Source organism: Saccostrea cucullata, unplaced genomic scaffold (assembly GCF_032062105.1).
Source record: "Saccostrea cucullata isolate Sc308-1 unplaced genomic scaffold, CSIRO_AGI_Scuc_v1 ctg3519, whole genome shotgun sequence".
NCBI lineage: Eukaryota > Metazoa > Mollusca > Bivalvia > Ostreida > Ostreidae > Saccostrea > Saccostrea cuccullata.
In genome coordinates, this window is record NW_026938428.1 from 65,693 (window position 1) to 79,464 (window position 13,772).

The following is a 13,772-nucleotide window of genomic DNA, read 5'->3' on the forward strand; positions in this document are numbered from 1 at the left end:
ACGGATAACTGCTTTCGCTTATCGGAACGTTATCGATTACATGGCTTCAGCTAATATTCCTGATTGTCGTGTGATGGACCTATTTGAACCTGAAATTTTTTTTTTTCTTTTGCATAATACGTCATTGATTTATTCGTGCAAACATGCAAAGCGCTAATGAAGAAACAACCGGAACTCCTCGGATGTCATGTACACTCCATTGCGAGACATCCGAGGAGTTCACTTCTTACGACGAAATGCATGATTGTAGGATTGAAAAAAATGTGCAAAAATGCAAATACAACATATTTTTGATTCATATTTTCACTGAGTGTTTCAAACCACATTTTAAGCTTTGGATATTATGTTATTTTTTACTAGGATAATTCCGTCTACCTGCAATACATCAGCAGGGAGTTGCCGGTCCACAGGAGATGTTTACTCCTCCAAGGCACCTTATTCATGTTCAGGGGCCTCAAAACTTTAATGGGTCCACTTATTTCGCTATTTATTCCTTTGAATAATAAGATTTAGTCTTACATGTATATCAAACGTAAGCTTGTATAAATTTTATGGACACCAAAGTTGATCCCACTTCGGTTTTCAGGAATCCATATTTTCTGTCTCGACAACCAACTATATTATAGCATTTTAAAGATTTTTATAATTTTATATAAGTTTTTACCTGGTATCTTCAATTATTGATTTATTAAAGTTTTAATTTATTTTTTTTATTCATTGTACAGTTTCCATATACATAAAATTGATAATAGATTGATATTGTTTCTTTAAAATAAGATAGAGAAAAGTTCCACCAAAGAAGCAATCGGAACCCCTAGAATGAATTGTACAATATTTATTTTATTTATTTACTTTCACGATTTCTGTCCCTTACATTGCATATATAGATGATACACTTCCGTTTTATTCTTTAGCTTTTATTTATTTATTTATTCATTGATTTATTTCTCAATATACTTATTTATTTTTTTTTTTTATTTTCATGTTTTTTTACGGATCCTGTAAAATAAAGGATATTTTGGTGGAAGCTTTCCTCTTTAAATGGAGATGATATTCTAATATTGAATATTAAAGATCAATTTGACTTTCAACAAATATTTTAGTAAAACGAGGTGATCTTTTTTTTACTTTTCTTTAACAGTAATACCAATTTTTGAATAACAGATGAAAAACTAAAAAAAATAATTCGAAAACAAAATTTTATTTTATAATGATAATGCACTCTATTTCTTTCACAAAATATTCTTTTTATTTGTCTCTCGACATAAAATCAGAGAATGTAAAAAAAAAAAATACTTCCGGAATTTAGAGACCTAGGAGTCGTTGTAGAGGGATCACGATTAGGAATTTAATATATACTTTTTTCCGTCTAGCCCTCATAAATATTTGGATATAGAACTTGCTGCACTTCCAGCCATAAACTCTTTTTGACTAAAATAATGAGCACGACAAACTAGTACAAGGTAATGTCACTAAGACAAAACACAATAATCTAATTAACAGCCTGTAATACGACGAAAAAAGACCTCCAGTGTTTTGTAATTATTTTGTGTGTGTAGAAATGTCGTGTTTGTAACATATAGGTGTCTACTTAGTATTACCGTACCGTGAATGGATAAATATTTTGTATGAACCATAATTTTGAAGCGTTTATATGAAATTTTTCTCTTAAATATTTTTTTTATAAGGAAAAAAAGAAGTCGATCTGTTTTGGTTTCAATTTTTTTAATTTACGGAAATTATTACAATGAATATTGGACACGATTCTCGAAGAAAAAGGAATTGTGATTATTAATCCGCATTATATTTTAATATGGATTTCTTGATATTCCTCGCCCACATACTGTTCTTCTTCGGTGACCTTCACCCTGTGAAAGGTCGAGGTCATCTTATTGACCCCCCTATGAGGTCAAGCCTGTGGAGATATTATCCCTGGAATCAGATGGGTGTCCCTAAAAATGCGGACGATACCGGTCTGAACTGCGGGGGATTCTGGGTAAGTTTGTACAGTATATAAAACTGCGGGGGATTCTGGGTAGGTTTTTATGTAAAACTGCGGGGGATTATGGGTAAGTTTGTATATAAATGCAAAAGATTTAATTTAATGAAATTAAGATAATTTTTCCCCGAAATGTAATTATGATTTTTAATTAGACGAACTATATTTAATTTTGAAGTTTAAAAGAAATGTTTGAAATATTCTGGGTAAGTTTGTACAGTATATATCACGTAATTATGTAAAACTAACATTGTAAGTTTTTATAAATATTTCTGCAGGGGAGTAAGTAAATTTTATATAAAGCAAAAGATTAAATTGAATACACTACATAACGAAATGTAATTATAAAAGATGAACTATATTTAATTTTGAAGTTTAAAAGAAATGTTTGATATTCTTAAGATAATCGTACATGTATATCACGTAATTATGTAACTAACATTGATTTATTTTTCTTCCGATTTTGTGAACCTGTACTTTATATAAATTACATAACTTAACCTATTTGTCCCTTAAATGTAATTATAATTTTCACAGGAAACATATGTAAATTCGAAGTTAAAAAGAAATATTTTATATTCTGATAATTATTTTCAATTAAATTCAAATTACTATATATTTCCTTGCAATCTTAAGCTATTATTTAACATTATATTTACATGGAGTTCAGATAATGGTTAATCAAATGATCAATTTTTCACCTCAAGGGCATGGTTCTATTTGTCCAAAAAATATATTCAAGTCATATACATGTACAATTATTTGTAACAGGCTTTTGATACAAGCAGATATTGATGTTAAACTGTCCCAAACATCTTACCAAGGTATTATATACATGAATTGTATAGCCCAGTTTTATTCTGTTCATTTATAATAACATCAGTTAGTAAAAAGTGTTAAGTATTTTCCAATGGACAGCAGGCTGTATGAATCTAGGAGTTAAGTACGTTTTCCCTATATTTTTTCTATTATTTCAGTCTTTTTAATCATTCAAATTTCCCCAATAAACATTAAGTTATGAGTTTTTGAATTAATTTTTTATTAATATATCAGTCATTTATTATTTATATATTTTCAAATTCTCTTAATCGTTATTATATTTCTCAGTCAAATGTATTAAAATAAGTTTTATCTTTCTTTAAAATGTTCACAGTAGTAGGAAGGGAGGTAAATAGTGTTTATCTATTTATTTTTTTAATACCATTCAAAATCTTATATAACCAAAGTAAATTGGAATGATTTAAAGTTATCTTTTTGCTCTTTTGTCCATTTGAATGTTTTAAAAGTTGCATATTATATTCAACACATTTTTTACCACCCTCAATAGCGGCTGCATGAAATTAACAACGGAAGTTGTGGGCTTTGTGGAGACCCGTATGACCAAAACCGCCGAAACGAGGCTGGGGGAATATACGCCAATGGCTACATCGTCCGGAAATATTATCAAGACGACGAATTCCTAAACGTGACGGTGGACATTTTAACGAACATAGGGGGATACTTCGAATTCCATCTCTGCCCTAACAACAATGTTTCAGAAACAATTACCCAGGAATGTCTAGACAAGTATCCGCTGACGATTGAGGGATACGGGAGTAAATATGTTCCGAATAATCCCGGGGAACACAATTTGTTTCTAAAAATACCGGATGGCGTCACGTGTTCGCAATGTGTTCTTCAATGGAAATGGGTTGGAGGTACTTATTTTTAAGATTTTGAAAATTACTTTAGTATTCATATTCATCGAAAGCATTTTAGGGTCAATGTTAATATTTTTATGCAAATCTTAAAGAATCCAAGAAAATGTCTATTCAACATGATTATTTTATTTTTTATAGTGAAACATTATTGAAATAGATTTTTTTCTTCATTTATTTACATGTATTTAATTTAGACACATTTAATGCATACTGATCTTCAGATAAAAGTGACAACTCAACCAATTCTTTTACTGTTAGCATTTCTTGGTAATTTATATTTCTTTTAAAAAATCATGATCATTAGGCCATATTTTATATACTTATATTTTTTTAAAAATAGTTGATAAACGCTGATTTAAAATATTTTGTGTTTGACAGGAAACAACTGGGGAACCTGCGAAGATGGGTATGGGGGCCTTGGTTGTGGAAAACAGGAAGAATATTACAACTGCGCAGACGTCGCTATCCTTCCACCTTCCGCTAACAGAACGAGGTCAGCTCGTCCTGGATATGTAGACCGGAAGTACTTGTTCACTACAACGACGCAGAATCCCATGATGCCAATTCTTCCTCCATTCATACGGCGGTCAGAAAAATTCAAGAAATTTTATAAAAAATATTTAGAAAAAGTTATGAATGGAATGGTAGCAGGTAAATGGTCAGATAATGCTGTTTCCAGGTTGGATTATAATCTTGAGAAGCAGAAACTAACCAACCAATCGAAACAGAGTTCGTATTGGATGCCGAACAGAATTTCCGACTTCCGCTTGACTGGACAGTATCCAGATTCGTCGATGCCGTCTTTATCAATCAATGTTCCGGATTCATTTAAAGGGAAGACAGAATATTCATTCTTGGATGTTGTGAGAAATAGCTTGAAGTTTGGAAATTTTGACAGCAATTTTAAAAGTTTAGAAGTCAATGATTTTGTTACTGGACGACCTGTTTATCTGCCAGAGGCTACTCTAAATATGCCGTTACCTCCCACTCAGACTATAGCCACCCTAAAACCGGCACCGATTACAGGTAAGATCCTTCCTTGATGGTAGGCCCAAAATTATAGCCCTTTCCCGACCGACTGACTAAAAATGGACCTACCTACTACCTACCTAGTCCTTGCTGCACCCGGAGGCACATAGGGCAAGGACTAGGGATTTCCATTCCTCTCTATTCTTTGCAATCTTCTCCACCTCTCCCCAGGTGAGATTTATCTCCTTTAGTTCTTTCTCCACTGTTCGCCTCCATGTTGTTTTTGGTCGGCCTTTCCTTCTCTTCCCTTCTGGGGTCCATCTGAGTGCCACTCTTGTGATGTCATCTGTTCAAGACATGGCCTATCCACCTCCATCTATATTTTAAAAGGTCCTCATGTCTGTTGTTTTAGTTGTTTCATGCAAATCTTTGTTGGTTATTTTTGCTGGCCAAAATATCCTCAAGATCTTTCTGAGGCACCCATTATGAAAACTTGATAGTTTCTTAATGTCACTTTCAGTCATCCTCCAGCATTCAGCACCATACATTAAAACAGATAGGACACAGCTATTATACAGTTTGATCTTAGTATGTCTGCTAATTCTTGACTTCCATATGTTTTTTTTGACAAAGGCTCCTCTGGCTTTACCTAATCTTGATATTATGTCCTTGTCAGCTCCGCCATCTGATGTTACCACACTTCCCAGGTATGTAAAATAATCTGTATTTTTTATATCTCCTCCATTCAATTGTATTTTGGGTGGGCTTTTTGTATTAAGGGACATTACTTCTGTTTTCTTTATGTTGATGTTCAATCCGATTTTGCTGGCATTTGTTTGTAAATTAGATGTTTTTCTTTGCATTTGTGTTTCCAGATGAGATAATAAAGCCAGGTCATCTGCATAATCTAAGTCCTCTAGTTTGTTGAAAAGAGTCCATTTGCCGGTATTCTCATCACTAAGGGTTGATCTCATTACCCAGTCTACTGCTATAATGAACAGTAGAGCTGACATCACACATCCTTGTCTCACTCCTGACTTAACAAGAAAGCTTGTGTTTGATGAACTACCAATAGAGTATTTAAATTCTGCATAAAATATATGCTTTTATTAGGTCAACTAGTTTAGATGGTATACCGTAGTGCCTCAGGATTTTCCACAAACTGTCTCTGTGAATGCTATCAAAAGCTTTTTCGAAGTCAATGAAGTTTATGATGAGTTTTCTTTGCCACTCTGTGCACTGTTCTATTATGTTTCTTAGTACAAATACTTGGTCACAGCATCAAGTTTTTTAACTGTCTTTGCTTACAATTATTTTACTGAATATCTTGCTTGTATAGAAAAAAAAGTTGTTACAGTGTGTGAGGTCTCCTTTCTTTGGTAGTTTGATGATGCTACCTTCAGACCATGTTGTTGGTATCATGTTGTACTTCCAAATGGACCGGTTCGACTTAAAACTTTTTTTTACATTCTAGGTGAAAAAATTCTTTTTATTCCTCTTATCCCTTCAACAAATCTGTTTGAAATTTTCTGAAAGAAAGATTCCCACCTTCCTACAGCCACATGTATCGACCCAATAATTTTACCCTGAGTCGGGAGAGGGCAAGCAAACATTATTTTAATGATGGCATTTAAAGGCGATTTTTTTTTAAATCTCCCATGCAGAGTTGTCGTTCGTTACTCTCGGACACTTGTTAAATTGGCTTGTGTCAAAATTTTTGATATAATGTAAAAAAGCTTGATATTCTAAGGATTAATTAAATTTAAACCAATAGCTCTGAAGCTAATAGTAAATATTTATCTTAGAAAACAAACTTCAAAGCAAATTGTAACAATTTTTATGCTGTTGGTTTTTTTTAAAGTTTCTTCAACTACCGAAAGGCCTACAACACGTTCGCTGAGCCAAAGCAACTTCCTCCACCAAGAGTCCCATCAATTTGTTTACAGTCCGTGGGTAACCGCAGCTCCTCAAACCACGCTGTCACCTGTAATTAACACCATTAAAAACACACCAGCGGCACAACCAAGAACTAAAGCGCCATCTACAACCAGCTCCGTGGATCCTAACAGAGTTATGTTTCCTGATTTTGACTACGAGCAAATTCGAGCTAACAGAATCATTGCGCAAAGAATTCCATACTCTCTTCATAGGTCCGCACTTCAGACACCAATCAATCCGGTTACGTCATTTTTAAATTCTATTTTTAACGTCTTTGCGCCCTCTAGTGTTGATTACATGTCTGAGAATCCGTTTAATTACGATTCGACCTTTAGTGACGTCATGTATCCAAATTATGCTAATGACGTTTTATTTTCAAGTGTTGATCCTCAATCTAAATTCGGGAACAATGTTGATAAGAAGACAAACAACTTACAAAGCACGCAAGAAAAGATTATAAAATCTAAACCAAAAGACGTCGTTAAAGCTAACTCGAATGGTTTACTCTCTGCAAATGCACCGAAAGCAAATTCTTTTATTTCGCGTGGATTATCGTCTGGAACGGAAGTGCAACAATCTGGGAACGGAAGAATATCTCCAGTAGTGAACAAAATCCCTAATCAGCCGGATATTTCTACGCGACAGCTTTCTAACAGTGAAGGGAACCCTGGTGCGGGATTGAAGGACTCGACAATGAATAGACTTCGTTTTAGTGGCAATATGTTCCTGTGATGAAAAAAGAAGTCCAGACACAAGTTCCATTTAATAAAGTTTTAACTTTTTTGTTCCACAGGGTGACTGCACTTGACGCTGTGGTTTGGGTCCTTTTCGGTTGTTTCTGCTGCTTTTAAATATTTATCAATCTAATTTCACAAAATGGGCATCCTCATTATTATCAATTTCAGGCAAGTGTGCAGGTTTGCATTACATCACAACCTATGATGTCAGCTGCGCTCAAGGTAAGTAGTACACGCCTCCTAACCGCAAGCTTTAGGGTTGGATGTTTCTGCTAATCCCTGATTGGTTGCAACAGACTATTTCATTGGGGATGTTGATAATATGAGTTGACCAATAACATAGCGGGGGCGTAAATTGTTAACGTTGTATGCATCTGTCGAAAAAGATCGTGACGTAATGCAAAACGGCACACTGAACTGAAATTAATAGTATCGTACGGATATTTAAAAAAAAAATTGTGATGACCTTCGCCTTAGAAAACAGAATCGTACTTCGTTAATACATACATGTACGAGGGTTGATCTAAAAGTTCGTGCAATTTCTTCATATTTTATTTATTTATTGGTGAAAGTGATTGAAAATTACAACTGAAAAAATATACCCTTTGTAAATTTTTATAATAAAATATTTTAAATATTACTCATAGTACTTAACACTTTGACAGTTGCCATAAAAACGGAGTTTGAAAATGCAGAGGAGACATTCACTCTTTTATATAAAGTAAAACTGTCTATTTTTTTTTTATTTCATGATTTGATCAAACCGAAGGCGTTTATTCATGAAATTATCCCGCAAGACAATCAATTGATCATCGTCATGAGATCAAAAAAATCTGACAGTTATTCCTCATATTTACATGCTCTTGATTGGACGCTAATCCACGTGCTACAAGCCCCGCATATGTCTCTATCGCTTCACGCCCAGCCCTGCACGTGATTTTTTTTAACCGCGCCTATCGATGAACCAGTACACTGATGGAGCAAGAAAGAACATTAACTATTTGTTATTTTATCTCGGACAAAGACACTGAAAATGTAAAATTTACATTTCCAATGTCTTTGTCCGAGATAAAATTACAAATACTGTATTTTCAATTCCAAATATTAAAAGTTAGAAAAATGCGCTAAGTGACATATAACAAAAATTTCATGTCATTATTACGATTGCTTGACCTCTTATAAATCTCTGTGTTACGGTTTTACTGATTTTACTGGATATTTAATTTATCATTTGATGATTTGTCGTTGATCGTGACATAAGGAGACAACGTCAAAATTCGTTTAAGTTATACGTTTAAACTAGTGAAAATCTTGACAACACTCTATATATAATTTAACCGCATTCATTACTACATGTAATACAGGCTGGACAAATATACTGTAAGCAATTGAAGAAATTTAAGGAAAATAAAACTTCCATGGAGATTGATAAAAGGTTGGCCTCCTATTTGAAGGTCGTTCTTTCCTTGTAGACAAATTAAGCGTTAAAAGACTGGACAGCCATGGTACTGTGCTTGACATTGCTACTGAAAGTGAAATCGGAAAATCATTAGGAAAGACGGAGAGTATATAAAAAAAATAATTGTAATATGAAGATTTGTGTGTGTGAAAGGATACAAAGGTTAATCTTGAGAAAAGAAATGGAGGGAAATGGGGGTGATCTGTAGAACTTCTTTGCATATTGTCGCTTTGGACGTGAAGACGAGATGTTCCTTTAACAAGACATGACATACCTAACTTGACGTTACGTCGTTCGAAGTCTCCCCCGGATTTCACAAATATCCATGTTCAGAAACCTCCTCTGACTTGTATGGTAATTGGAACGTTATGAAATTTTCCAGTATTGTAGCATAATTGCTCTATTTTGTAAATATGCATATTGTTTGATTTTATCAAGTCACGATAAAATTTTAGAAAGAAATTCCACGAACTTTTGGATCAAGCCTCGTACTTTTATTTTTTGTGATTACGTAAGTTGTACATATTACATGTATATATTGATCATAAAAATGTCTGCTTTTCAAGTTTATTTTGACGCAAAATCTGCATGTCCTTAAGTGCAGTCATCCTGTAATATGAACCTTTACATGGGAATTTTTAAATAATAAAGATATGATAGTAAGCACCAATTTAACATTCAGTTTAGCAGAATTATGGACTTATTAAGCTTGCTTTATTTGCATTTAAAAAGAAAATTCTAACATAAAGCTCTCGATAAGTCGATGTGTTTGAATAAAGTCTCGTACATCAGAACATTTGAATTATTAAATATTGACTTTTTAGAAAAGTACAAATTGATAGAGTTCATTTCACGTGTTTATGTGTATTTTAAGAAGAATCAGTAAAGAAAACTAAATGACCAACGACTTTGTAATTAAGTAAATATTTTAGATCAATTAACATTCTTTTACATGTGTTATAATTTGTTATTTCATTCAACTGTTTAAAAATCAAAAGTCCTCGTCGAAACAATCGTTTTTTATACCAGGCATTTCCTTGTTTAGTATGATTAAAAATGCATGTAATCGATATGTTACGGTGTAAAATACAACATTTTTGGACTTATTTTAAATTACCGTGTAAATTAACTTTTCGGACTTTGTGTAAATTGTTGTCAAAACTTTTCTTATATTTCGGCAAATGTGATAAATTATATAAATTCCGCACAGCCTTAATCCCACCTGAGGCATCGTCAGGGATTGGACAGTTAATTCCTTAATTGACATCTGTTTATATTTCTTGACACTTAATCTTTCATCTTTAATTCTATTATATACATACTGCTAAAATGTCACCATTCGCTCAATAATTGTTTGATACTTGATTTCTATATACCCTTTGTTAATCCTTTTATTTTACTCTTTGTTCAGTATGTATGTTTTGTTGTGAAAAATTATAGTCAGTTGGAATCAGACCTTCGGTGCTGATAGTTCCCAAGCTCATGTAAAAGTTTATTCCATGCCAATTCCTTATATAAAACTACAAAATTGAAACTCGTGCTTGTATCTTGAGGTTTTAAAGAAACTGGGTTCAACAATAAGAGGAAAGCTCACGGTTGAACCAGAATCAGTATAGACGAACAAAATTATCTCGTAAAAGATATATAAAATTTCATTGGAGAAGTGTATAAAAGAAAATATCAAAGAATCATGTTAATAATTTAATGAACCTTAATCAACAACCATGCAAAAAGAAAAGCTATACTGTATAATTTTGCAAAAAACTGCACATTTACATTGTAAATGATAATTAATGAATACATCATTAGATAATGCTGACTTTTATGCAGTACTGGGAAGACTGCTGGTCAAAAGGTCACTGGGAGGGGAAGGAGGGGGTTGTTCCAGTGGTTGCTCTGAGGGGAGCGGTTCAAAAGTTGGTAGAACGAAATTCTCCGGGAAGCGTTGATTCAATGGTAGACCCGTAATGGCGTCAATGGGGGTGTGCCCTCCTCTTGTTGTTAAAACGAAAGGAAACTCATTCATGTTGGGCATCTTTTTCTGTTTTGCCTGGACGGTAGGAATAGCTTCTGTTGTCGGAACTGGAGGGGTCGTTGTCGGGAAAGACATATCTGGAGTTTGCGCAAGAGGATCATTTCCTCCTAGTTCGATATTCTCCGTGGCTCCTTCGGTATTTTCCGTCATTCGGTCGACAACCGGGATCTGTTTCTGCCTTCTTCCTGCTGCAGTGGCAAAGGGAGATGACTCGGTGGGTATTCCTAATCCGTTGACAATTGGCCGGACATAAGACGGCTTAATAACAACACCTTGCGCCTCGAGTTGTCGAATTCTTCCAATTACCGATGGATACCTCTGACGAATTAGAGCCGAAAAATAAAATCGCCCATTACGAATTGTGTAGATCGGAAATGCTCGACGAACGAACTGATTTCGGAAATTTCTAGAGACGACATGAATGACAGGCATGCGCAGGATCATTCCATTTCCCTGTTGAATATTCATGAAGTTTATCCGGGGCATTGGGGGTCGTAGAAGAGGATTGGCCCCATTTAATCGATATTGTGGTTGTCGATTGTTATTACTTTGCACTCTGGGAAGCTGAGGCGTTCCTTGATCAACTCGTTCCGGAAAACCCGTCGCATCTTGCTGTATTTCTGATTGTATTTCCACCACTGCTTGGGGAACATCTATTGTTTCGGATAGCTTTGGATTTCTTTGATCTCTGGTCAAATCTCTAGGAATCTTTGCATGGAGTGAGTTGATGCCTGAAGATCAAGAAAATTGATTATTTTTTTTAATACCTTTTCATCTCTTATGACTATTAAACGACGTATACAGTTAAAATGCGGTACAAATAACATTCAAATTTAAGATACATGCATGCATGTCACATTAATTTTGAATCGTTTATTTCACTCACTCTCTCTTAAATTCATACTAGTAAGTTACATTTCAGAATGAAGTTAAAAAGTCAGCAAAATTTTAGGAAATTTCCTCGAGTTTTCAACAGATATTGTTATTTTATTTTTCAGAACTTCCAAATTGGTTAATACTTCACAAGATTTCTTACTCCCCCTCTCCCCCATGGAGGCATGATAGGCAAGGTTAAAGTCATGTTATACCTCATCTTATTTTCCCATATGAAAGTACTAAGCCCAGTTTGTACGTGGATTAGTTAAGTGAGCTATTTCAAGCTTCGAAATTACTATTTGTTTGAGAACAATTTGGTTACCTCATTTTCTATTCAAGATCAGCTTAACACTGTTTTATGTAATAATCAGATACATATACAAAATTTAAATCCTTAAATGAATAATACCCCCGGTACGATATTCCAAGTAAATTTTACATGTCATTATAAAACAGTGTTTGTGATATAAATGCCTTACAATTTCTTGGAATATTATGAATGTACAGTTTACTTATATTTATAGCGAGAGACACATTTTATGATTTTTTTTTCCAATTAATGTTCTTTCAATGTTAAGCTTATAGCTTACACGTATAGCATGTACTTCGAACTCTGAATGAATTGAAAGCGATATTACATTTTTAGCAATCTCAACACTTTCCAAAAATATCATAACGAAATTCTCATTATATTCTCTGTTCATACGGTAAATCTTTGCCACTTTTTCATTTTAAAAAATCCAATCAGAATTGAAAAAAAAAAAATGATTCTGCAATTCTCATGGCTTACCGGCGTTCCAGGGGACACATCTACAGAATTCTGCAGAAAACATCAATCCTTTATCGCAGCACATGATTCTTTGTACAGCTCTCTGTCTTATATTCGTATAATAACACTGTGGACTTCCCCTCACCACCATATTGCTACATGGCAAGTTAGCCAAAAGTGACGAAAGCTGTAAAACTTCAGCCGCCATTTTATATGTCTAATTTAAATTAAAACTACTTTATAAAAGAAAGACAAGAGAACATTGCATTATTTATATACAGTGTTAGGTTCAGGCTTCATTAGACTCGCATGACTTCCCCTGGAAGTTGAACGGATTATTTGACGCAAAGAGGTACTTCCTGCGAAGTCAGCTATTTACGCATGCGTGATGATAAATGAGATACAAAGGTCTTGTAGTCTTTGACTTATAGGTGATTGCCCATTTCACGATCTGTCAGCTTTACGTGTAATTAAGATTGATAATTAAGTTTGGGCCATTTGTGTGAAAAAGTACGCACCTGTTTTTTAGGGATTCGGCAATCAGTCAAAGTCTCCCACGCCTTTTATCAAACCAAAATTCACGTACATTCTCTTTATATACCAGCATGGCGTGCATTACATCACTTGTGTGTTTTTAAATGTTTTGCATTTGATAGGTTACATTTATTTTGCATAATCAAATATGATTTGTTTGTTTGTTTGTTTGTTTTTTTTGTTTATTTATTTTCTAGTGGATTTCTTTCTGCCAAAAAACAAGACGTCCTATTTAAAAAACAGATAAGTGTGTGTGTGCGGTGAAATGGTTGAGTGGGGTGATTGCTAAAGTTTGGTTTGGGTCTCGACAACAAGATGAATAACAACATCTACATGTATGTAGTTATACTACCATCAAACTTTTTTTGTTTATTTGGACATTTTTCCCTAAAACATGTTTGCCGAACTGTTTCCGTGGTAAAAACTTATTCACGCCCTACAGCCAGCATTGGAGCTGCACAGTTTAATAATTACAGCTTTTTATTAATTAAAATAAAGACTTATTGGAGATACATGTATCATGTGCATGTGTTTGTTATTGGAGTATGGAGTATATATATACATAAATTAGTGAGTAAGAACCCCCCCCCAGCTGCAATATAACAAACCATTTGCTGGCTACCTCAAATCGGATTACATAGTGTGTGCACCAAATGAAGTCGTTTTGTACAGTGTTTTTCGTGTACGTGGGTTATAGATGTGTAAGGAAAAGGCAGACAGGCGTTTATTGTGATTATTAAAATATTTGCAAAAATG

General features: G+C 34.0%; 3 protein-coding genes across 3 annotated transcripts; 1 reads left to right on the top strand and 2 right to left on the bottom strand.

Moving 5' to 3' along the window:
- The first annotated feature begins 1,813 nt into the window (after window positions 1-1,813).
- Window positions 1,814-4,742, top strand: LOC134250222 (uncharacterized). Its single transcript, XM_062732573.1, has 3 exons — window positions 1,814-1,996; window positions 3,327-3,696; window positions 4,078-4,742. Exons 1-3 carry the CDS (start codon window positions 1,814-1,816, stop codon window positions 4,740-4,742), a joined length of 1,218 nt encoding a protein of 405 aa, XP_062588557.1.
- Window positions 4,743-4,808: 66 nt separating this feature from the next.
- LOC134250223 (uncharacterized) lies at window positions 4,809-5,681 on the bottom strand. Its single transcript, XM_062732574.1, has 2 exons — window positions 5,318-5,681; window positions 4,809-5,014 (listed from the first exon to the last, which is right to left on the bottom strand). Exons 1-2 carry the CDS (start codon window positions 5,679-5,681, stop codon window positions 4,809-4,811), a joined length of 570 nt encoding a protein of 189 aa, XP_062588558.1.
- Window positions 5,682-10,490: 4,809 nt separating this feature from the next.
- LOC134250226 (uncharacterized) lies at window positions 10,491-12,733 on the bottom strand. Its single transcript, XM_062732576.1, has 2 exons — window positions 12,504-12,733; window positions 10,491-11,568 (listed from the first exon to the last, which is right to left on the bottom strand). Exons 1-2 carry the CDS (start codon window positions 12,688-12,690, stop codon window positions 10,625-10,627), a joined length of 1,131 nt encoding a protein of 376 aa, XP_062588560.1. The 5' UTR covers window positions 12,691-12,733; the 3' UTR covers window positions 10,491-10,624.
- Window positions 12,734-13,772: the final 1,039 nt, after the last annotated feature.

Excerpts from the sequence above, each read along its gene's own strand:
- LOC134250226 (XM_062732576.1), bottom strand. The coding sequence starts at position 12,690 with ATGGCGGCTGAAGTTTTACAGCTTTCGTCACTTTTGGCTAACTTGCCA. Across the intron at positions 11,569-12,503 it reads ATGTGTCCCCTGGAACGCCG|GCATCAACTCACTCCATGCA; the intron begins GTAAGCCATGAG and ends CTTGATCTTCAG.
- LOC134250223 (XM_062732574.1), bottom strand. The coding sequence starts at position 5,681 with ATGTCAGCTCTACTGTTCATTATAGCAGTAGACTGGGTAATGAGATCA. Across the intron at positions 5,015-5,317 it reads GGACATAATATCAAGATTAG|ATGACATCACAAGAGTGGCA; the intron begins GTAAAGCCAGAG and ends TGTCTTGAACAG.
- LOC134250222 (XM_062732573.1), top strand. The coding sequence starts at position 1,814 with ATGGATTTCTTGATATTCCTCGCCCACATACTGTTCTTCTTCGGTGAC. Across the intron at positions 1,997-3,326 it reads TGAACTGCGGGGGATTCTGG|CGGCTGCATGAAATTAACAA; the intron begins GTAAGTTTGTAC and ends CACCCTCAATAG. Across the intron at positions 3,697-4,077 it reads TCAATGGAAATGGGTTGGAG|GAAACAACTGGGGAACCTGC; the intron begins GTACTTATTTTT and ends TGTGTTTGACAG.